The sequence below is a fragment of the Drosophila nasuta genome, chromosome 2R (genome assembly GCF_023558535.2).
Source record: "Drosophila nasuta strain 15112-1781.00 chromosome 2R, ASM2355853v1, whole genome shotgun sequence".
Taxonomy (NCBI): domain Eukaryota; kingdom Metazoa; phylum Arthropoda; class Insecta; order Diptera; family Drosophilidae; genus Drosophila; species Drosophila nasuta.
The window spans coordinates 29888496-29914503 of NC_083456.1; the positions used below are offsets into that span (position 1 = coordinate 29888496).

General features: G+C 37.4%; 1 protein-coding gene and 3 non-coding genes across 4 annotated transcripts; 1 reads left to right on the top strand and 3 right to left on the bottom strand.

Moving 5' to 3' along the window:
- LOC132786376 (uncharacterized) lies at nt 1–25552 on the bottom strand. The gene is given in 9 exon segments (XM_060792889.1): nt 1–260; nt 325–516; nt 600–821; nt 823–858; nt 5126–5245; nt 5304–8267; nt 8324–8342; nt 20989–21045; nt 24828–25552. Coding segments are annotated over 9 exon segments (4005 nt in total). The 5' UTR covers nt 25145–25552; the 3' UTR covers nt 1–182.
- On the bottom strand, nt 946–1018 carry Trnaa-agc (transfer RNA alanine (anticodon AGC)). The gene has a single exon. It is a non-coding gene; the product is annotated as a tRNA-Ala (tRNA).
- On the top strand, nt 11738–11810 carry Trnaa-agc (transfer RNA alanine (anticodon AGC)). The gene has a single exon. It is a non-coding gene; the product is annotated as a tRNA-Ala (tRNA).
- On the bottom strand, nt 12586–12658 carry Trnaa-agc (transfer RNA alanine (anticodon AGC)). Its single transcript has one exon. It is a non-coding gene; the product is annotated as a tRNA-Ala (tRNA).
- Nucleotides 25553–26008: the final 456 nt, after the last annotated feature.

The window sequence follows — 26008 nt, forward strand, 5'->3', positions numbered from 1 at the left end:
CGACGAAGAAATATTCTTCAAAAAACAAATGTAATTGTCGCTGACACAATTTTCTTAGTTTTAAACTAAGAAATTGTCACGAAAGATGACGGATGTGGTTTTGATTGGCGCGTATTAAAAAGACTTTTTAACCAAGTCAACTGTTGCATGAAACTTTACAACTAAAAGAAAACAAATGCTGTTTATTTGCTTTGTGGATTCAATATTTCCGCTGGTATTTCCAATATTTCTAAAGAGTTGTCCTTAGACGAACAAATGACCTGCAAATCAAATTGGAATTGAATAAAATTTAAATGTTATGCGAATGTTTATTAAAAACTTTACCTTATCGCCAGCGACGGCCAAAGCCAGCACCAAACGTCCGCAGCCCTTGAAGCGACCCAAACGCAGTCCCGTCTCCTTGTCGAGCACATAGATAAAACCATCATAGCAGCCAACCAGCAGAAATCGTTCGCCATACGCTGCCATTGAAACGGCACCGTTGCCACAGTTTGAAATATTGCATATGTTGCCAGTCTGTAAAACACACAAAATACATTATTTTAAATTTGACTTTAAATTGCAATGAATCAGCAACTGATTCACCAACAAACACTCACTGCAAAGTCGAATTTGAACACTTCAAATTTCTGTGTGCCACAAAACACATGTCCATCGCTCAGAATTAAGCTATACACATTCAGACCTTCCGGTATGCTCAGACGACGCAAAAGCAGTCCAGAGGCTGCATCGTGAAGAAACACAGTGTTTCCCTTGCAGCCAAACATGATGATTTGACGTGCTCCCTCTTTGATGGCTCTGATGGCAATTATCGACTGTCCCCGTAAACAACAGAGGCATGTCAATCAACTTGTTGGCCTGCAAATTAAATAAAAATTTAAAAATTAATAAGCGCAAATATTAGAAAAAATTAAAAAAATTGAGATCTGAAAGATCCTTCCAACTTGGAGATGCGGGGCATCGATCCCCGTACCTCTCACATGCTAAGCGAGCGCTCTACCATCTGAGCTACATCCCCGTTGTGATTTCCCTGAATTTATTGGCCCTCTTAAACACCGATAACTATCGTATTAACCGTATTTACCTTTCGGTGGTACCCACATGTGCTTTGCATTCGTAATTTGGGCTTATTGTAATGTCGAATGTGCAACGTCATGAAAGTTCGAAACCATTTGATTGCATAGCTCTAAGCAACACAGTTTTACACACAATTAAAAATAGATTTCGTTGGTATAAACTATTTATATATTATATAGATATGTAGACTGATTATTTGGGTGCAGTGCTTTCTTATCAACTAAATATTTAGATTAGACAATTGTATGTTACGGCGGAACTTTATAAAATAACCTTATGAAATATACTGTAAGGGATTCATGGCCTTAAGTTTAATTATAATTGAAGAATATTTAAATGAAATTCTCCTATTCTCCTTCTACTTAGGAACTATTGTCTTTTTAGAAATTAAAAACTTTTACAAGGTGTCAAATTACGGACGTTGTCTGTGAAGATTTTCTAATCAGAAATGAATGTAATAATAAAAAGTTATACATTTAGTGTAATAGATTTCTATTATATTATATATTATCTAAATTCTACTGTAAAGAAAATTGAAATATATTGTAAGGGATTCATGGCCTAGAGTTCTATTATAATTGAAGAATATTTTAATGTGATTTTACACTATTTAGAAATTAATCTATTTAGAAATTAAAAAACTTTTACAAGGTGTCAAATTATTGGATTAATCTGTGAAGATTTACTTATCATAAATGAATGTAATAATAAAAAGTTCTACATTTAGTATAATAGATTTCTATTGTATTATATATTGTCTAAATTCTCATATATGATCATCTAAATTCTACTGTAAATAATAATATTCGTTTATGAATGAGGTTTTTTTTTAAATATATATTCCGAATTTTACAACTTTTTACTCCACCAAGAAATATGATATTTCTTTACTAATAAGAACGCAGTTTTCCGTATTGGGAAACAGTTCTTCTATAATATTCGAATCAAACAATCTTTCAGCCTACTTTTTCGACATTCTTCGATGTTTTTATCAATCAATAGATAAGTTATCATCAAAAATATTACCTTCTTCATGGGTATGCAGCCAAAACAATTACAAATTCTTGAACAAAAGCAATTAAATTAATTCTGAGAAATTGATAAATGTATTTCACATTATTATTATTTCAGTGAGTTGAGAATTGTGCGGGCAAAGCTTTAAATAAACACTCGATAGTTTCGGAAAATGTATAAAAAGCCATTAGGACTAAATAAAGAAAAACTAGCCACACCCTTTGAGAAAACACTAGAAAATTGCAGAGCCAAAATTTAAACGAGGAGAGGAGAGGAGGGAGGGAAGGTGCAGATGCAGCTAGCCTTGTGATTAATGGAGCTGCCTCTCCTTCCTTGGTCATGCAACTCTAATCAAACATAGAGCACATGAAATGACTATAAAATCAACAATATTAAAAAAGAGCGAGACAGAGCATGGGCAACTGCAATTTACATGCATGCACTAGTATTGGTGCAAAATACATACATACATATAGTGGAGTCATTTTACAAGATGGCGTAGCAGCAATGTGCAATGTGCATGGGAAGGTGATAAAAAGGAAAGAAAAAGAAATAAAATAAATACGAGATGGTAGCTAAAATGGTGCTGGCGTTGCTTTGTTTATTTAGTGGTTGCAAGTATGCGTCGCTTGCCTGCCTGCCACACCCACAAGGCCGCATGCAATTTGCTGCTGCGTCGGATGCTGGTGTAACAACACAGCAATAGCAACAGCAACAGCAACAGCAATAACAACAACAGCAACAACAACGATGTCGGGACCGGCAAATAACCAACCCGATTCGTCAGGCTCAGCCAATGGGAGAACAGCTCACACACACACACACACAGACAGGCGGCGTCATATTCCAGAGACACAACACAACAAAACAGGAGCCAACCAGCCACCCACAACAACAGCAAAGGCAATAACAACAACAACAACAACAAGCACGAAGAAACATTCCAATTGCAGCGCCTTGGAAGGTTCGAGCGACAGAGCAAACGATAACTGAGAAGTGAGGGAGTGAGAATGAGAACGAGAGCTGGAGCTGGCGTGTGAGTGAGCGCGTATAAGTGTGAGTATATATAGTTTGTATTTTATTTAAAATTGTTTTGAGTAAATAGCATATAAACATTTTATTTGCTGCTGCCAAATTGCCGATGCCAGAGCCGAGCGAAGCAAAAGCAAAAGCTAAGCCACAAGCAAAGTGCAGCAGCAGCAGCAGCGAAAGACATGCGCAAAGTTAAGAGAGTGCGAAACGAAGAGCGCAACGAACGACTTCGGGTAAGCACAAAGAGAGTAGTGTGGGAGAGCGAATGCGAAAACGAGAGAGCAACGACGACGATGATGATGATGGGTTGCTGCTGTGTGTGAATGCAGCGCAGCGCAATGCGAGCAACGAGTGCAAGTGTGAGTCAGCAAAATATAGAGTAAACTAAACATGAACACATAAAAACTTAAATAAACAACAATAGAGCGTGCCCGAGTGTGGGAGCGAGATGGCAGCAGCCGGTAGCCAGTGAGTGTATAAAAAAGAGAGAGAGGTAGTGAGGTGCTCTATGTGCTGCATGCGCTGCAGTTTGCTGTTGTTTGTTGCAACTAACCCCCAGACCAGGCGCTATATAACGGGTATGTATTAGTTTTTTGGCCAAACAACGAGCAGCAAAGCCAAACACACACACACAAAATAAAAGACAAAACAGCGACAAAGCAAAATATCAAGCAATAGCAGCAAAGCAAACTGCAACAAGCAACGCCTTCTCATGCAACCAGTATATAAATATGTGTATGCCTGTGTGTGTGTGGCACCTACTTGGGTCGGGTCTATAGCACAGTATAGTTGGGGCGGGGCTATAGCTAAATATTTAGTAAATAACTAGAGGCAGCTGCAAGTACAGTTGCCTCGTTGTATTTCGATTTTGTGTAGCATAATTTTAGGCGGCAGCAGCCGTGAATTATCCGCACGTCGCAGCCATAAATCGAATGCTGCCAAAAAATTAAGACTTATCGCCATCGCCCTCAACATGAAATCGTAATGAAGTGCCAGCTTTGCATCTCCCTTCCCCTTCTCTTGCTTCTTCTCTATCTCATTCTCTCTCCCCTTCGCGATTCCCAATTTGCGTATGCCAAAGAAGAAAAAAAAAGCGAACAAAAATAAATTCGATTTGATTTCCATTGTCTAGACATTGGGTTCATTCGATGGCTGCTTAATGCCAATTCGTTGTTTTTCATTCTTGCCACTTCTTCTGGGGCAAGGTGTGGACGCAAGATAGTTGTATGTATGCGTGTGTGTGTGTGTGCGGCACTTATTCACTTTTTAATTGAATATTTTCGAGTGTTTATTTGACAGCTAAATATTTAATGAGCCGCACATTCATTAAATGTGAAGCCAGCTACGAAATAACTCCAAGTTCCTTACGGAGTTTGATATGTGCGCCTTGTGGTATGCAACAAATTTGTACGAATCGAAATGGTTGAGGAATTGACTAAATTAGAGATTGATAGCTTTGACTATGCTTTTGAATAAGTAGAAAAGGTTCTTCATAATGACACTATTGTTATCTTTATTATATAAACATATATGTGCAAAGTAATGAATAGTTTGACAAATATTGGTTTTTAGCAAATTTTAAAATAGAGAAAAAACTTTAAATTGATTGATTTTTTTCACTATTCATATTTCTACCCATACCCATAATCATAGAGCGTATCGTCAGCAAATTTGGTATGTCTAGAGTTAATAGTCTATGAACTAAAGCGATTTGTTGATGCGGACAGACAGAACGACAGAGAGATAAATACCTATAGAAAAGACATTCCTTTGTTATCCTTTACCTAATGGCTTCATTTCATAAATATGACATATAAAAGTCATACTAATATATTTCAGCACTCTTAAGAATCGCTTTTTTTTAAAACATTTACTTAATCTAGTTTAAAAACTACTTCAATCTTATTTTTGTTAAGGTTCAAGTAGTTTTAGGGTTGATTATTTGCAATTCCTTGGAATTTCGAAATAAATATATTTTCTGTAACATTCATTTTCGACTTACCGCAACGTTGTAGGTGTAAATGTTTCCCCAACGGCTGCCAATATATGCAATGCCCCAATTGATATCAATAGATTGCAGCGGCTCCTTCAGATAACCCGTGTGCAGCATACGTTCCAGATTCTGTACATAAATGCAATGTAAAACAGAGCACAAAATATGAGAGAATTATATGCTTTACCCCCAGCGATGACTTTTTGAAGAAGCCATCCAGTGATGTGGTATACAGACAGGATTCCTTCTCGCAGAGAAACATGTTGGTGATGGCATCGCTGTGCTTGACGATGTGCTGCTCCAGCTTGTGATTTTCTGCGTTGAAGACATAGAGATCACCGCTCTCCGAGGCGGCAAAGATGCGCATCTTGTGAACCACAATCTGTGAGATGGGACTTTTGATGCTGAACAAGCGACCGCTGGGTATAAAGTTGCTATTCTCTGGCATGGATTTCAATGGCAACTCATCGGTTGAGTTGTCGATGGGATCTGAAAAGGTTGGTGGCGGAGAAAGCGGTGGTAACGGTGGTATAACAGCCAGCGGTTGTTGACAGTTGCGTTTGGCAGGCACAACTTCTGGTGCATCAATTGAAGCTCGCTTTGGAGCGTGAGTTGCAACTTGCTCTGACTCCAATTTGATTTGCTGCGAATCCTCTGAAGACTGCTCTGCAGTTTTCGGCTGTGATTTCTGCTCGATTTTGTCCTTTTTGCGTGGCTTGCCACGCACTCGACTGCCATGTTTGCGCAACATCTTCACATGCCGCACTATAATTGTGCGTCGCGAACGCTTTTTCACTGGCATCGGCGATGTGGCACGCTCTGTTGTGGCAACCATGGGCGGCGGAGAATTCACAGGCGTAACGCCAGGTGGCGGTGTGGCAGCTGCCTGATTCCTTGTGATTATTGTGTTGAGCAGCAAATACTTGCGATTCATCAGCTCCAAACTGACCATCTCCAGATCGCTCTTTTCCTTTTGAAACTTGAGTATCATCTCCTCGAGGAAGCCACGACGATTCTGATATTCCAACAGCCGGCGATCAATCTCCAGCAGATTCTGCATCACAGAGTCGCCAATTGGCAGCTGTTTGTTCTCCAGCGGCAGCGGATAAAGTCCCGGCGAGAGACGCGGCAAGGCGGCATCCAGCTGCAGAAAAGACATGCCCAGCAACGGTGCGGCTGCTTGCAACGGCTGTGTGGTGGCACTTGCCACATGACTCGGCGGTGTGGCATTGCGGGGTGGCGTTGGCGGCAATGAAGCGCGCTCTGATTCCGCTGACTCAACATTGCTTTGATGTGCCGGCTGCTGCGAGTTAAGCTCATTTGTGGACTCATTAGTCCGTTGCAACTTCAGCAGATTCTCGATTTCCTTGGCTAGAAAATCGATGGCCATGCGATTGTTCGACTGTCGTAGATTCTGTTGAATTTCAGCCACAACACGCTTGCTAAACTTGTTCGGATTATGTTGCTGGCTTGTGACCATGCAGGAGATAAAGTGCAATTTGCTCTGCACATTCGCACTGCGGTTGCTGCGATAACAATTGGCCAGCGATCCTTTCAACTGCGGCAGCATGTGCTGCTCAAAGCTGGCGATAACTTCAGCCGCATCTCGTTGCAAATCAGATTCGTTGCTGTCGATTTGCTCTGCTTCTCTATCATCGTCAGTGGCTGTTGGCTTTGTCTCTTCCAGCTCTTCTTCCTGCTCATCTTCGGAGGAGGAACTGAGCACAATGCAAGCGTCAGAAATATGATTGTTTGCTGCCAGTTTTTCAGGTTCCTTTGACTCGCTTTGCTTGCATTTTGCGGGACTTTTCTTTGGTGTTTTGCTTGACTTTTTCGCAGTCATGGCCTTGAATTTTTTGGCCAACTCCAAGCGTGTCATCAAATCCATTTCTTCCTCCAGTTGGTCTTCAGTCTTCACCTCGATATCGTTTGGTTTCTCCACTGTCTCTGTGGATTCCTTCTGCGTTTGCGTCTTGTCGCTGTTGAAATTCAGGCAATCTTCAATCTGTTGCAGCAACAGTTGTGGCAAATCTAGCGCATCCACAATATCGTCTTCCACCAGCTCGGTTTGCAGCGTCTCCTTTGGTGGCTCGATCTCAATATCCTTAAGCTGTCTGCGTAGGCAATCGCGTTGTCGACGACGCGCCTGCGACTTGAGATGTTCGTCGTAGATCGTGTCGCTGTTGTTGATTATGTACTTGAGTGCCGCCTTGTCCATGTTGGCCAGACGATCGTTGATGTTGTCCCCGCCATTGTGACACACAGTGTGACGACGTGCCTGAATGGCAGGCGGAGTTCTTATTGTTGTTGTCTCACTTGCAACGGGGGGCGTATGCGTAATATCGCTTTGCAGCTGCTCGCTGAATATTTCTGCACTGAGCAGCTCGTTTAAGGGTCGCACTTGTATTAAGGAAGAAGTTTTTGGTTCCTCAACGGTCTCAACTGCAGTCGACTGCTCTTTGGCTGCTGCTTGCAATATTTTGATTGGATAGGGAGTGTTGAGTAATACTTTTCTCTTGCTGATCTCTTTTTGTGAGGTTTCCTCTAGACTATTCTGTTGCACTTTATTTCCCTGTTGCTCGTCTGGTTTCTCGTTGTCTTCCTTATCTTTATCCTTAAAGCTTAAACGTCTCTTATTGATCCTCTTTCGCTTGTTGTCTTCTTCCGGTTTTGTACTCTTTTGTTCGTCGTGACTCTTTTGTTGATTGCTTTCTTCTGCTTGCTGGTTTTCTTTACAGTTTGAAGGTTTTCCTTCTGTTTGTTGCTTTTCTTTTCCTAGTTCTTCTTCAGCTGATCGTTTTTCGGTTCTTTTGAGTCTTACTCGACACTTATTAATCTTATTTTCTTTTTTATTACTTTCCTTATTCACTGGTTTAGTTTGTGGCAATTCGTTTTCTTCTAGCTGTTGTTCTTCTGTTGCTTCTTCTTCAGTTGCTTGCAACTTGAAATGTCTTTCTCTTAAATGTCTATGGTAATCAGTTCTTTTGGGACTCTCGTGTTTTCCGTAATAATTCTTATTTCGATAGTTGTGTCTGTCATTGGAATTGTAAGAATCCGAATTGTTCCGACTGCTATTGCGTTGCCAGTTGGGTTTCTCAAAATAGCGTTGTGAATATCGAGTGTGATATTGCGGATTTGGATTATAGTTCCACTGCATACAACAAATCAAATGAGAAACACTTCAAATTGATGCTTATTAATACTTACATTATTATTGAAAAACGTCCTGCAAGAGAGAAGAAGAAAGAGAAAAACATTCGAATCAAGTTGCACAAACAATAAAGGAATAATTAATGTAATCAAGCAACGTCTCAAGTTTGCGAGTCAACTTTCTGGCACGTAAGAAAGCTGCGGCATTAATTTAACAGATTTAAAATTTATAACCACAGGCGTCTGCTCCTCTCTTTTGACTTTTTTACCTCCCTATTTGTGTATGCAAAGGTGCGAATTCCTTTTTTCTACTTTCTGGCATGTCCGCTTCACCTCACCTCTTCCTCCTTCTTTTATTTGGTTTTCTCTGGCAAATCTCGTTAAGAAATGCTAAAATATACGACCACAAATCTTGTGTTGTTCTTGCTGCCGCCTTTTGTTCATGTAATTTGTAACTTAAACTAATTAAAAATTGCAAAATGTTGCTACAGTCGAGCAGCTTAACAATGTATTCTGTACGCTTCAGCTTGAGCGTTTTCTTTCTAGGATTTTGACAGATTCTAAATCAGAAAATAAGACAGAAACAATTGTATATTAATTTCTAATATGTGGTTAAATGTTTGACAATAACCAATTAATATTAGCTGTGATTTTCATAGACTTCAATTTATGATATATATTAAGGAATTACTTTATGGCTTTTACACTATAGTTGATCTAAAGAATAAAATACTACAAACCTAGGAATATACTAAAACATATTTTTTATTTTAATTTAAATTTTAGCAAATTATTTCTCTAAAAAAATGCAATTAGTTTTCTAAAGTTTGTTCAGTCTATAATAAATAAAATACTACAAACCCAGAAATATACTAAAAAATATCTTGTCATTTTAATTTAAAGTTCAGCAAATTATTTCACTAAAAAAATTCAACTAGTTTTCTTAGATATTTGTAAAGTTTGTTCAGTCAATAACAAATAAAAGTAATCAATTTGAATACAATATTTGTTGTAGAATTATTTCTCACATATTTTTCAACAACAAAACTTTGCGTTATCAGCTAAAATGTTTCACTGACTAAAGGTTTAACTTTGCCTTCATTCTCGGTGCCTCAAAATAAACCCGAAAACCCGCATCACAAGTTGTATCAACACGATTGCTACCTTCTTTTCTTGGTTGGGCAAATCAAGGCAACTTGAACCCAAAACATAAAAATTAATATGCATAACGCATAGCGGAAGGAAAAAACTTAAGAAAATTTATGCAGTGATGAGTGAAAAAGGATGCCCAAGTGTTGCACAACAAAAAAAATATACAAAAGATAAAAAGAAGAGGCGCAGCAAAAAAAACGGAAACGGGACAAAAGTCAAATGTCACACGGGGCGTATGTGACAAGTGCTCTAATGAGCAGGAGGCAAATACTTGGGCACCTCTGAACTAATGAAGCCTCAGCCAAAAGGGGCGTGGCAAGTCAATTAAAAAAACAGAACGAGAAGAGACGAAAGTTAGAGCCAGCAAAAAAGTACGTGATGCTCGAGAGAAGAGTGAGCACAAATATTTGCGAGACAGCGCAACTAAAAGTCGCACACAGACTGTCTAGAAATTAAAATTACAAGACGCTTGGATGACTGTGGCAGAGGCAAGTTATTCTCCAGGTAAAAGTTTTGAGGTAACATTTCTTTTACGATTCGCCTGGGTGGCAAGCCAAAGTCAAGTCAAGAAAGTAAGCAAAAGTGCCACTCGTGCCTTTGTCATTAATTTTGTATATCATTGAGTTTTACGATGCTCATAAATATGAAAACGTTTAACTTGCAGCAACTCTCCTTCCTCCTCCCCCTCTCCTTAACCCCTTTTTGATATGAGACAAACTAATTGTTGTGCTCGGAAATGTCTTTTTAAGCGGAGACACGCTTCCTCACATGTTTTCACAATGTTTTCCCCATTCTTCTCTCTCGACTCTCTCTCTCTGATAAACAACAATTAATGGTCTGGGATTCCTCTAGAGTTCTCCTGATGTGCAACAGCTTGAGGTAATTTTCAACTTTTCTCCAACGCATTTGGTTGACTCGTTGACAGGCGTGTTTTGTTCATTCGTTTGTTTGGTTTTAATTAAAGCCCAAAACACACACATAACGAACAAGATACTCAACTCGATTTTACAGGAGTGTGAGTGTTTTGCACAATAAACAAACAACGCGTTGCTTCAAGAGCAATTGTCGTTTAATTGTGGTTCTTGCAAGACAACAGAATTTTTTAAAATTAAAAGAAATTCTACCTAAAGAAATGCTTAAATATGGCATTACTTGTCATACTACCATATTTCTGTAAACTAACAAACCCTGTTATTCATCAATTCCTTATTGCGCGAATTCTACAGTCACAACAAATAACTTTGTCAGAATATAGTACTAACATTTTCAGAAATATTATTTTATGTACAAAAATAAATAAATATTACAAACAAATTTCGATTTAAAGTTAATTCTTAATGATGATAAATGCTCGGCTAAATCACATTGTCAGAATAAATATTCCAAAGTTTATTAAAAAGCCAAAAAACTTTGTGTCTATTTATATTTATCTAATCAGCGCTATTAAATCTGTTTAAATAAATCAAAAGTACAGTAGAAACCCACAAAATAGAATACTTTGAAACTTGAAACTTCCGCAAATAAGAACAAATGTTTTGGAAGAAATTCGTGTTAAATTTTTGTATTTTTTTGTTTTTATTTCAACGGATTGATTAGTTTATTTATAAAAAGTTGTAAACGTTATATAATGAACTAAGCAATCCGTCACAATTCTATATACATATAACCAATCATATTTAAATACAATTTTTGGTTTTGGTTATATGTATATAGATTATTATGTTTTTCAAAAAGTTGACTTCATTTTTATATTAGAGTGTCCAGAAATTTGAATTTTGTAGAAATTATTACTGAGGTTTTTAAGTAATTGGAATGAATCATTATATACACATTTAGTTGAATAATGTATATAATATTGTTTATCATTATTTTCTTTTTTTAATAAAAATTAATCAATTATATTTTTTTAAAGAGCTCACTTAAACAGTAGACATTTTGAAGACAAATGTTGACCAACAACAGAAATTAGTATTTTCACAAAGATAATTTTCGCTGCATCCACTTATCGGGTGTCTACTGTATACTTCAATTATAAGTGGCTCTATTCTCTATTCAGTTACATGGTATCTACAATAGCTTGTCGCATTTCTGGCCACTCCCAAGTGCGACAATTACTTTCAAAATAAAAACCCGCCTCGCTCTAAGCCAGAAACCAGTTCAGTTTAGGCCAAGCTTAAGCGGCGAATGTGGGCCAAGCCAAGCCAAGACATGCATTTCAATTGAATGGTCATTAATTGGTAATTGGACTTGGCCGCGAGTCGCGAGTTTCGTTGGCAAAGTGTCGCAGATATAGCTCAGTTTTACCGTTAGTTATCACCTGGGGATGTAGCTCAGATGGTAGAGCGCTCGCTTAGCATGTGAGAGGTACGGGGATCGATGCCCCGCATCTCCAACAAGGACGAAACCAACTTTTTGCTATTTTCTTTTTTTTATTTTTCTCTACATGACATAACAAAACACTTAAAACAATTAAAAAATAGCAAAACACATAAATTTCGATGGCAGCTAAAGAGAAGAGCAGAAGGAGTAGGGGAAGGGAGAGTTTGCAGTAGCTTAACTAGCTTAGCAGTCGTCAGGGAAGCGAAAAACTTTGTCCTGTGCACGGCAAAAATTAAAACAAAAGCCTTTTGCTCATAAATAGCACATCATGTATCATTTACAATACTCAAACCCACTCAACTCAACTCAACACAGACCCCAGAGTGTACTCCTGTTTGCTGCGTTGTGTGTGCCTGCGGCTCAACTCGACTGTTTCGTTGTCCTGGGACCTGGGAGTTGTGTCCTGCTTGCTGTTTAATTGCTGGCAAAGTTGTGTATGTATGTGTGTGTGTGTGCCAGGATGGCTTGGCAAGTAAACAAACATTGGCATATTGTGCTGATTTATGTGCGACAATGTGTTTTCCGTGTGATTCTTTTGCCCATCGGAATGGGGCATCAAATCAAATTACGCGACTTGATTGTCGACATGGGGGGCAACACACACACACACATATCTATATATTGAGCCCAAGTCGTTTGGCAGTTACAAAGCGAACTTTGAATATTCATTAGTGCGCCGCGCCTTCTTATTATCCTCGCAATCTTATTGCAGACGTCTGCATATTTGTTTTCCAAAATGTATCTTCTATTGGCAGGCAAAAAAAAAAAAAAATTCCATTCCGGATCTTTGGAGATGCGGGGCATCGATCCCCGTACCTCTCACATGCTAAGCGAGCGCTCTACCATCTGAGCTACATCCCCATGTGTCTTTTAGCCAAACAATTTCCACCTACAATTGCCGCTAAACTTGCCAACAAACTGCAGCGACAGCTAAAAGCCAGCAAAGAGCTTTTGGCCTCAGCAAACTGTTTGTGGTAGCTTTAATGCAAATGTCTTCGATCAGCAAATACTTTTGGGCATTCATGCAAGAGAAGTTGTTGATTTATTTTGACTTTACCCAAACTGTTTTGAAATTTACTCACGCTAAAGCAAAATAGTAATATTTTGTTATTTATAAGTTCTAAGTTTGAAATCTCAGATCTATATTTAAATTATATTTTAGTACTTTTGGTAACCTGAATTTTGCAGACAAAAATAGTTTTAAAATGAGATTGTTTGACAGCAGTGATATTCGCTTAGATTTCTGCTTCAGAATGAGGAAAGAATAATATATTATTATTATTAAATTAGATTGCTGATATTAAAACTAGTTCCAAGAAATATTCTAGTATTTCTGGGCATTCCTGTGCGAGAAGTTGTTGATTTATTTTTACTTTCCTCAAACTGTTTTGTAATTTACTCAAGCTAAAGCAAAGCTATGATACAACATATGATATTTACATACAAATTCTAAGTTTGGAATCTCAGATCTATATTTAAATTATATAGAAATGTTGTAACATTTGTTGAAACTAAATTTAGCGGACAAAAATAGTTTGTAGATGTGATTATTTACAGTAAGAAGTGAATAAGATATTGGCTTTAAAACTAGGGAAAAATACTATATACAATTAGATTCCTGATATTAAAACTAGTTCCAAGAAATATTTATAGACCCTTATATTAAAAACAATAAGAAAGTTACTTTCGAGTGTGCTCGACTGTAAGATACTCGCTACCCATTTTGAATAAAAGCTAAATATTGCGGTATTTTTTCAAAGTATACCAAAAATACTAAAAATATACCAAATTGTATATTTGGAATATCAATATAGTACCATTTTCAAAATATACCATAGACGACATAATATACCAGATTGTCGGCCAAAGCATCTAAGACCCCTAGTTAGTAGGCGTTTTTGCCCTATCTCTAGCTTTAAAATTACGCTTCTTATTCGATTTTTTTGATTTGCGGAGGCGGAAGTGGGCGTGTCAAGAATTTGAAACAAACTTGATTTGCGTGCAAACATAACAAATGCTGTCGAAAAAAGATTATAGCTCTATCTTTTATAGTCTCTGAGATCCAGTGTTTCATACGGACAGACGGACAGACACACAGACGGAAAATATGTTCATTAAAATTATGATAATAGACACGTCTTTCTTATTATTATTATATTAATTATTCCTTATTATAGCTCAAGTTCTTATGAATCCGTAATTTCTAAATTCGCATTTGCAATTTTTTAACGATTAAATGAAGTCACATTTGAATTCTCTTACTTCAACCTGACTCGAAATTTATCTTCCAAATAGAGCTCTACGCTAAACAACTTAACCAAAGTTTTGATCCCATCTATTTATCTTCTTTATCGCTGCGAGGCATTTAAAAATCGTGAGTTCGATAAAATAATACAACAAAGCTACCCGCATAATCAAGTGCTTGGCATTTCAGTATCGTTTGTCGTTTGCCGTTTGGTGCACGAAACAACCAAGAAACAAACAAACAATAAAATATTGAGCACATTAATGTTTAGTCAGACGTAAAATTACTTTTAAGTCTACTTTTGCAAACGCAAGGAGCTCGCGCGATAGACTCTTAAACAATGTCAAGGAGCAGGACACCAGGACACCAGATAGAGATAGAAAGAGGCACGAGCTATAAAGACGTTAGATAAACGTTAGATGCATATTTATGATTTAGCACTCGAAACGACAAAAATGGAATGAGATACGTGGCCATTGAGGACACTCCTGTTGGTCCTGACTGTCACATTTTTCTTCTATTTTTTGAATTTTTTGCTATTTGCGTAAAGCTTTCATAATGCTCGATAATGAAAAATGAAAAATCTCTCACTTTTCAAATAGAAGAAGGAAGACAGTTGGCTGGCCTCCTCTCGTGGCCGTAATAAAAGTTTATGCAAGTGTTTTGGATTTAATTAAGAATAAGAAAAATGAAAATGCCAAACTTTTCGATTGCCAGATGCGCGCGTCTCGCATAAGCGGATTTGCCAGAGACATTTATTGTTATTTCTACTTCGAATTTGTTTACGTTAATTAGAAAGAAGCTCAGCCCCATTGACAAGGGGATGTCCTTGCATAGACTGCGCACTTTGAGCAAATTGAAGGCAGCAAAAATCATCATCTTAGCGCGAGATTGGAAGGAATTTATTTGGTCATTTCATGAAATTGATTGAGAGGAAAAGTCATCATAGCTGCATGTGTCATAAATTCATTTTAAATTTAAATTGAAATGGTATTAAGATCGAGTAAAAAAGTTGAGGAATTACTGGAAGTTAATTACGATGATTTTTTGATAGTTTTTATATAATTTTTCAAAATTTTCATAAGTTTTTGAACCAATGCATTCATTTTAAGAAATGTTTTCGTTTCAACTATAATAATCAAATGTCTCAAATTAAAATATATTTTAAAATCTACGTATTACAAAATAAATACCTTTTCAAAATGCAACTCAATAAAAGATTTCTTAATTTATTTCTAATATAGAACATTTCTTTGCTAAAATGAACAATATATTATAATTTTCAGCTCACCTTGTTGTTTGATTTGTAGTGCAATTGAAAAACTCTTGCTTAATCTTAGACTCTTCTAAGGACATTCGAAACGTAATGCAAATGGACAATAAAATGAATCACAAACAACCTTAATTGACAACTTGGTTGCCATCTACTAAACACTAAAACCAATCGTCAGTTACTCAAATCAAAGTCAGTCTATTAATGCACTTAAACAATTCGATTGCCAAAGTTCAGTTCATTACACATCAAGTTCAATAAGTTAACTCAATCACAATAAGTCAGTTGACCATGTCAAATACAGCTCACGTTTTGCCACTTCAAGCGATGCTTAATTGTTTATGAATTGGCCTATAGAGTTGTCTCGTTTTTGTGCGTGTGAGCGTATGTGTGTGAAATATAAATCAGCCTGTGTGATAGGCTATGGTTTTTTTTTGTGTGTGTTGGTGTTTCCTGTCAACACGTTGCGTGACAGTTATGCGGTTGACAAAGCGGAAACGGAAGTTTGTGCGTGGTTAAGTGAAGGGAGTTAGTTCCCTTCTCTTTTTTGAGGTTTATTTTCGATTTATTGCTCTGTTTTTTACGTTTAATTGTTGGATATTATTTTGAATATCGCCTTATTTTTGATAACCATTTATTTTTATGAACTTTATTTTAAATTCTGGTATACTTTTATTTTGCATTTGAATTACAATTTAATTGGAATTAATTTGGTATTTTGAAATTTGTCTACATGTACATGGATACATTTATTTAACGTAATTGTTCTTGAATTGTATTTGATTTTTAATCTTTATAGTAAAATGTGGATTAAAATATGTTGGTTTTCATTATTTTATTAATTTTTGAATATGCCATTTTTTAATTTGATTTGATTTATTGCGATTTCTGAGTTTTAGTTTGATTTATAAGTTATTTCTGAATTGCATTTATTTTTAAAGTAGTTTATTTTACTGGTAATTTTTATGAATAAGTGCTTTAATTGTTGTCTATTTTTACTAAGCATTTATTTCTCAGTTTATTCATTAATGAATTTAAATGATGTAGTGACTATTTCTTATGAATTTAACATAATAATATTGTTTTTTGTTTTTAATTGTTTATCATTTGTAACTTATTTATTTGTAATTTGGTAGAATTCATGTTGTATATATAAATTGATTCGTATAATGAAAGACATAAATTTGGAATGTATTATTTATGGCACCATAAAATCTGGTGTTGTTGACCGGAAACAACAACACATAGGAGACATATAGAACACTGCACTACACAACACTGGCACTGGGTACGAGAACTTTCTGTGCTGCTGTCGTGCTGCCAAATGGCATTAACCGACGGTAAGATTCTGGTAGTTGGGAGTAGTTTAGAGAGCAACACAGAAACAGCAACAGCAATAGCAATAGCAACAGTTGCAGCAACAACAGCAAGTGCTGCGATGTACATGGCCAACACAACAACAAGTGCAATAACACACAACACAATAACAAGAACAAGAACAACAACAACAAGAGTTGCGTACACACAGCCATTTCATATACAACGAACGAGCGTCGAGCCGAGGATCATAACGACTTGTATATAACACGAAGTCACGGCCCGAGAGGCGGCCGCTGCACCAAAGCAGTAGGAGAGGGGAGGCGGAAGGCAAAACAAAACACAGCACAAAACAATGCAAAATACAACAACAGCAGCAGGCAGGCAGGCAGGCTGGAAGAGGGAGGCAACAGCAATGTGTAACTAAATAAGATGCAACGACAACGCAGCAGAAGGATTGGGGAAAGAGGAGAAGGAGGAGGGGAGCAGCCGCCCACGCCGCCCGTTGCGGGCAGCGCACGACGAACGAGCGAGGTGTAAAGACCGAGCGAGACTAACGCCATACGCCAAGGAGCAGTGCAGTCAGCAGCAAGCCTTTCGTCTTCACACGAAAGCCGACACACGACGACAGCCGAAAGACGGACGAGCCGAGAGAGCAAGCGAGTTAGTGAGCGCTGGAAGTGAGAGCGAGTGCGCATGAGAAATTGAGCAAAAGAAACGCATTGGGAAATAAAATAAAATACAAGCAAAACAACATAAATAGCAAAAACAATAACAACAACAAGATCAAGAGAAGCAGCAGCAGCAGAACAGCAACAGCAGCAAAGCAATAACAACAACTGCAATGTGCAATTAATGGTTGCTTGCAAAGTCAGAGCGAGAGCGAAAGAGAGAGAGAGCGTAAGTCAGAGTGCGGGAGAGTGGGAAAAGTGCAAGCGCAACTGCTGCCTGGTTGGCTGTTGCACACTTCTAGGCTGGCTGCTGGTGTGAGTGTTGGCATTTTTGTTTGTAAACTACATATACAACAATACAATAAGCAAGACATGGAGATGGTTTCAAGTCGGAGTAAGAGTCAGAGTCAGTGTGCAGGATCCTCCTGCTCCTTGTGCCCCACTGTACTATACTGTACATATGTAGTATGCAAGACCGAAATTTTCGGCGCATGTCATTTGATTGTCCTGCCTATAAAAGTCAGTTAGGCTATGTGCTTGAGCTCAGTTGAATTTCAACTACCAAGCGTTTCGTGTTTGTCTCCTACGAAGAAGCAACAAACAACAATTGCATTAACTGTGTTTCGTCCTGTTTATAATTGTGTGTGCTACGCAGGAAAATCGCAAGGAAATTCGACAGCGAGCTCATTGCCAAAAAGAAGAGCGGCAAGACTCTTGGATTTCAACGCGAGCCAACGGCTTAAAAAGGTGCGTCTGAGTTTAGGGGATGTATTCACATGCGCATGGGGTTGTAAAATTAAATTCTTATCCGCTACAAGTAGTTCTAAGGTTCATTAAGGGATTGTTAAGTTAATTAGGATTGATCTCTGATAAGTCTTATTTAATTAAGGAAGAGCAAACTTCTTAAAAATTACCAATAATTGGCAGAATAAGTATCCTGTACTTAAGATATCTATCATGATTTCAATGAGATAGCAGAAATGTCCAAGGAATAAGTATACACATTTGAAACAAAAAAAAAGATAATATTCTGCGCACTATCTGCCAACAGATCTTCAGAACCCTAATCGCTGACTGCGCAGATAACAATCTCGCTCTCTCTGTTCTCCAGCTTCGGCTTTACGAAGTTGCAAGCCGAAGTAAAGAGAAAGTTCAACCATAGAGAGCTTAGTAAGACGTAATGATCTGTGCACTCTGAGAAACTAAAGTTGGGGAGCATTTATATAAAAGTTTTTCCTAAAAACTTCTTAACTACAATTCGCTATTTATATTTATTAATCCGAATATCCTTTTATTTATTTTTAAATATTTGTTCTTTATTATAACCCTACACTTAATATAAGTTGAAGGCCTCACTCACTCTGGCTCATTACAATAAGGAATTGTATTTGCTATTAAATTAAAATAATAATAATAATAATTTGTTACATTTTCTATCCCATTTTACAGACAACTTTCATCTTCAATCGCTTGTAAAGCTCCAACTACTTCAATCATCAAACGGCTTCAAGGCCGCCATCAAATTAGTTGTGTGTGTCACTCGTCAGTTCGCACACAGCGAGCCTACTGTAAGTAGAATCACGTAAAGATGCCAACAATGAAGAAAAGCGTGGTTTTTCATGGAGTAAAGAGCAACGTCAGTCGCTATAAGGCGTCACACAAACGAACCAAAGTCACAAATAAGTATGAAAAATGCAACAAAGCAAATTGAAATGAACGTAACGGAAAAGTAACCATTAAATTAATCCATATAAATAAAATAATGATAATTGTAACCAATAGTAGGGCCCTTAAGTAGCCAACGATATACGATACAATGTAATCAATATCAAGTTATCAAACTATCTAATTAAGCAGTCACAAGAAAATAAACAGCAATGCATAGGTAGGCAAGTAATGGTATAATAGCTATAAGTTCAATCATCGATAATAATGCACAAAATATAATGTGTCGAATCCAACAATCAAACATTCCTCCCGAAAATTAAGTATAACGATCTATAAATGATCACGCTATCGATCGGTTTAAATATCATAAAAACTGTTCTTCCCATCGAGAGCTAAACATTGGCCCAAGTCTGATCTATCCGGGGCATGTGTTCTGCTTGTTAACCCCAACCTGCCAACAAAATTATCCGTGGAACATTTAAATGGGTGTCCGTTTTTTTGCACATCGCGTACGCGACGGTCACATACAATACAATCCATTCAATCTGAGGCCAAGGTCCGGACCTTTGCTTTAACGCGATCTACGTGCCGTGCGTCAAGCGGCTGTCGCCCCTCGTGTCGGTTGGGCGGGTGGTGGGTAACTATTGATGTTACACGTTGGGACTGCGTTCGCAAAACAAATCGGATTGGATTCAAGATTGAATTCTAGTATTATATTATACATTCTTCAGATCTTCACTATTATTTGTTGATTATATGTCTATGCATCCCTTTTATTTTGTAGATCTTATCATTTTATCAATCAAAAATTGAATGTTGTACGTATGCGTATACTTAATATTTGACACATACTTGCAGCCATTCGGTGGTAATTGACTTTCATTGCCAATTCCTTCAGGAATGTGTTATATTTATAAAATATATTTATATACCCGCTACCTTTCGGTAGCACTTGTTATGGTTGTTAGATCAATACAATACAATAATAACTATAGTCTATAATTTTCCTGAAAATTTGGTATCGATCAGGTGCAAAATTTATTTAAGAAATTCTTTTGTATGGGAAAAAAAGGCCGACCTACTAGGGGTCTTTGCTTTGTTTGTACATCTGGTATATTTTGCACGCCATGGTATATTATGAATGTACTACTATACCATATACCAACTATAGTCTTTGATATATTTTTGTATTTTTGCGGTATGTTAATTTGGTATATTTGCTTTTTTTGCTTTTATTCAAAATGGGTAGCGGGTATCTCACAGTCGAGAACATTCTACTTTCTTACTAGTTTAAATAATAATTCTGCGTTCTAGAGTTTAAAATAAAGCATGCCACTATATTCTAAATACTTAATTTTTTTAAATAATGTATACATATGTGTTAAAAAAAAGGTTTTCACAATTTTAAAGTTAATTTAACGTTAATATATTAGTATTTATAATTTCATACTTTTAGTATTTAAGTCGTTATATGATTGATATAGATTTTTTTTGCTTGTCTCACATTGAAGTTGAGTTGGATTTATATACACATAGATATCATTAATGTCTGTCAAAAGTCAAACCCAAAAGACATTCTACAGCCGCTATTTAGTTTTCATAGTGTTTATCACTAGGACTTTCATGAATGTCTAAAATGCCATTTCTAAATCCAGCTTGATGTGAGAACTCTTGCCAAAATATCTTTGGAAGTTTATCATAATCCAACTTCAGCGGCTGTGTGGCCACCACAGTTGGTGTTTGTTTTGAAACCCTTAACGCAAACCTTGTTAACGCTCTTTGCTGTCAACCGAGCATCGGCCAAGAAATGCATATTTAGTCAAGTGTTAATAATGTGCTTGCCTTCCCCAGGGCAATCCAAGCCAGACCCAAGCCCAGACCCAGATCCAGGCAAACCACCCACAAAAGGTGCAAGCGTGCGTTAAAAGAAACAAAACAAAAAATACAGAGACGCACACACAAGACAAACAAACAAACAAATACGAAAAGAAAAATGAAAATAGAGTAAAAAACTTGCCTGCGTAATTTTCTCCAGGGCTGGTTTTTATGCGACGGCGGTGAGGGGAACTGGTGCCTGTGATTGTGAGAAAAATAAATATAAAAAAATTAAAATAAATAAAGCGAAAAGAAAATGCATAACTAAACAGAGCAAAGATTCTTATAGCTAGTGTCCAAAAGCGAAGAGAAAGAGAAGGAAAAGGAGGCTGACTGTCTGTTAATTTTGTTATTCAAAATGTTGTCTGAGATTCGCGACGTTTATTTATTTCCGCATTGCTGCGGCCTTTTGGCTTCATTCTTTTCATTTCAAGACCTCGCGTTTTGTCTTGGCCTTCATTGTCATTTCCGATGGGGACTTTTTGGATTTTTTGTTCCTTCGCCTGCAACGAGTTGATAATGAAGTTGCAGAGGAAAGGCGAAGAATATTTCGCAGGGATTTTTAATTTGTTGGCGCATAATTAAAATTTGCGGCAAGTTGCAAATGTCGCATCAGTCTGTTGCACATGGCAAATGAACAGTAGTTGGGGCAGTCACAGTATCTGCTAGATACTTTTATCGGCACGACGCGTCACGTACTTTCAACGTCAATTGGCCAAAAAGTTATTGCCTAGGTGAATTGACAGGCCAGGACAACAACTGAGCGCACTCGAACGGAAATTTCAATGACAATGGCCAGAGTCCGAACCCCAAGGAGTCTGAGTTTGAGTCTGAGGCAAGCCAAGCGTGAGCCCAAAAAGTATCTCACGAATAGCCGCAAGGGACAGCGTCTCCTCCTTTTCCCCTCCTCAACTTCCATTGTTCGCCATCCACTTGAAAATTTATGTGTTAATTTCAAGACAGAGTTTTTTTCGGACATTTTTCAAAAGGTTTTTTTTCCTACTGTTGTTGTTTAGGGCTTAAAAGTGAGTGAGAGGCATGTGGTCCAGGTGCTGCCAGGGTCAGCTTGGTGCTTGGTGGTAATAAATGAGCTAATAATAAGCGAAATGTGCTTTTGAGTGACCCTAAACAATGGCCCGTTTCCCGATTCCCCCATTTCTTGGGGTCTGAGGCGATTGGAAGGTTCTGCTTCATGCCAGAAATTGCTGTGAAATTGAGTTAAAAAAAAAAAGAGCGAGCACAACTTTCTCGACCGGCAGCTGAAAAATGCGCAAAAGTGTCGAAAATTCCGTTGCTGACATGAAAAGATTTGTTTATAATTAATTTCCCAACGCTTTTCATTCTTTTTTTTTCAACGGTCTGAAACATGTGACGCGGTATGAAATTAATTACGTTAATACCTATGGTCAGCTATGTTTTATTTGCACTTTTTTTGGCGATGGCGAATAGCAATTAACAAAGGTCTTAAACAAGAATTTGAAAAATACGAAAAAATAAGTTTAGAATATAGTGAAAGTTGTATACTCTACAAAATACTGAATAGCTTCTTAATTGTATTTACTTTACTTTATTTTACAACTTTTTCTTTAAGTTTTGAAGTTTATAACTACAATAAGATTTATAATTTATTGCTGACTTTTATATTTTAATGATATTCCTAGCAATATTATTCCCATCTTAATACACACTTCAACAATCCTTTCGTTACAAACTTTTCTACAATTTTAATCGACTCTAAGCTAAGACATTTTTTTGAATTTTTTAAAAAGTGCTTTTGGTAGTCGGAGGCTAAGAGCCAAATAACGGCAGCAACAACAGTAAAAGCCACAAACAAGTGTTGACGTGTTGCGAGAAATTGGTAACAGAAGAGAAGAAAAAGTAGAATGAAGTAGATGTCAGAAAAAAGAACTGAAATTTTTAGCCGCATGTTACAAATTCCAATCAATTTCTAGAGCGTCTAGAAGGTGAGGACATGTTGAGATGAGTTCAGTTGAGATGAGATGAGATGAGATGAGACCAATGTCCAGTCATTTGCCGGAAAATTGAGCAGACATGCATATCCGGATATCCGCAAAACGGAAATGGTCAAGATGCAAAACGCAGTCAGGTTGGGCTGCTATCAATTACAATTGTTCTTCTCTACTCTTTTTTTTGGAGGTGAACTACGCTTTGTGGCTTTGTGTCTTGGCAGCAGTTGGAGCCGTGTCTGCAGCTTGTTTGGTTAACAAGATGAAGTCGGCCCAGCTGCAGGCTATGGCTAAGGACAACTTCGACGTCGACGTCAACGTCATTGAGACAAGCATCCGCAGCTAACAAAACAAACAAACAAACAGCAAAGTTGTCTATTGAGTCGCTTTTTGTTTTGTTTTTTTTTTTTGTTTTCTGGCCTGGCAACATTTGCGGCCTAATGGAATTTGACGCGTTAGCTAAAAAAAAACTGACTCAAGTAGCTGAGAGAAAGAAAAAGGGGGCATAAAGGTCCTTGCTACATGTGGCATATGAGTTGTTGTTGTTGTTGTTGCTGTTGCTCCTGCTGCTGCTGAATTGAAAATCGAAGTTAATATGCGCTGCAGACTGTGAAACAAATCATTTTCAAGTTGTTATGCGATATCGACACGTTTTTCCCATTTTATATTTATTATGAGTATTTCACATTTGTTTTTCTCCGTCTCTTGTTTTTGCAGCTGTTGCAAGGACACGGCATAAATGCCAATAATTTGAAGATATTTCATAGAGAGCAGCATATTAGATTTAGCTAGAACTTTAGCACATTATAATGCTGATGACATTGCTTATAAGCAAATTAAATGCAATTTGAGGGCTTGTTTATGCCACAATCCTCAAACCCAGCAGCTCTTGCCACATCAAACACGCAGCAGGCAGTCAAGGCAAAAGCGCGCCAAAAAAGCTCAACAAAACACTCGAGTATGTAAAACAGGCAAGCGAAAAAAATGCGTTTAGGCCAGCTATTTTAACAGCACGTGGGGGGATGCTGTGCCACGAAATGTGTCATGTGGCAAGTGGCATATACAACACATTATGCTCATGGCTCGACCTGAGATCCTGCGGAGCCCATAAAATTAGTAAGGACGTGAGAGCAACGCGTCGCTGGCGTTGATAGCCTGCCTCATTATCATAACATTTTCTGCGAACGTTGGCAGTTTACTAACTTCAATGTTGCACGTCATGTACAATGTACAAGCCACAATAAATGTATGTACATAACTTCTAGTTGATGTTGCATTTTCGTTATTATGATTTAGATGTACATACGCGTGACAATAATGAATTATATAACGATGTAAATATGAAATTGAAAATTACAACTAAAAGGAAACTATAGTTTAATTTAATTTAAATGTGAAATGCTATTCTAGTTCTTTAACTACAATCTTTACGTGCATGCGACAAAGTTTTTTATATTTTACTATCCGTACTCGTACCTCACTTAGCGGCCTAAACTGGGAGAGAATTTAGGCGGTTAAACTAATAGATGTCAAGTGAAACTGCTACATTTTATTTGATTTTTCTTTAGTTCATTTAATATCAGGGGCTGAAAGTGTACCGATTTTATGCCGGTAAATATAAACAATGTTGCCATTAAGCGAGATATTCATGAAGAACCGTGTGTGTCCTTTCAGTAGAAATTTCACTGTAGACTTTCCAATGGAGTAAATTTCATGATTGCATGAGATTTCTTTCTTCTATTACCATTTTCACAGAAAATATATAATTAACAAACCTTATGAGAATGTTTGAAAACTCTATAAAATTCAAAAGGCTTCTAAATTTATGTGATAAAATGATCATTTCAGTAATTTCGCTTTCATCCACTAAATATTTTAATTGGTATTCACACACTCATAAGATTATGCATATGTATGCAAGCATCACACATGACGTCCGTCTGTTTGTTATGCATGTGTGTGTGAAAGCAATATGGCGACTAATGGGCTGTCAAAATATAAAATTGCAACTTACCTATTGCCACTTGGTGAATTATATTGTTTGCTATAGAAGTACGGCAGACGTTGTTGTTGTTGCTCTTGACCACCTGTATGGCATCCAGCTGACTGCAGCTCCGTCGCCGGCTTGCATGACGCAGAATCCGTTGCCGAAACAGAAGCCGACGGCTCTTCGGAGCCGGCAATTGAAGGTGTCGCCGTTGTTGTTGTTGTTGAAATTGGCGTTTCTATTGAGACTCCGACAACTGCGGTCGCAGCAGCCACGGCCGCATCACACTTTTCTGCTATGGACTCCTTGGGAGTCGGCAGGTCTTGATTACTCTCAACGTTCATTGCCAAACTTAACAAACTATATACAAGTAACACTAGGAACGACTTAAAATAAAGGACTTAAGTCATTATTAAGGCAGCGCCATCACAATTGTTTTGCTACAACGCGATTGACATTTGTACTTTCTGTTGTTGTTGTTGTTGCTTGAAACCGTCAAAGTGCATTTCTTATTGTCATTGCCGCGACGACAGTATTATCGTTTTACGTTTGTTTGTTTATTTACGAACTTCCCGAGCGATTTGTGTTCAATAAGATTACAAAAAATGCAAACATTACAAAAACTACGCACGTAAAGAACTCTTACTTTTGTTTGAGCTAAGTAAAATACTGGAAAAAACAGCTGAGAGCAGAGTTGCATGGGCATGCAGTGCTGCCACCTAGCGTTAGAAATTTAAGGCGCGTAAAATAACAATTTGAATTTGCAAAACGAAATGTAAATAATATTGTGGTTTGCTTGCGAGTTTATGCAAATGCTGTTTGATTATTTGCTTTTATCTACTCAGACATTTTCATTTGTTTTGCCGCTACTTTTATTTACTCTCGCACAAATCTTTACAGCTCCCTGGCGCTGATTTTTCATTTGACGTTGTTGTTGTCTGGCTGCTTGGCAGATACGCAGTTTGAAATTTCCATAATTATATGCATCAGTTGGCAGGTGGCTGAAGAAGCTGAGGCACAACAATAAAAACTCAAAACAATAAACGCAAAGGAACAAAGAGGGCACGAAAACAAGGTAAATTGTACGAATGTGTATTTTTGTAATTTTTATGGCAGACTAAACCTGCGCAAAGTGTAAATATTGACAGTTTTTAAAAGCGAATAAACAATAAAAGCAAAATTGCAATCGAAAAGAAAAACAAACAAAA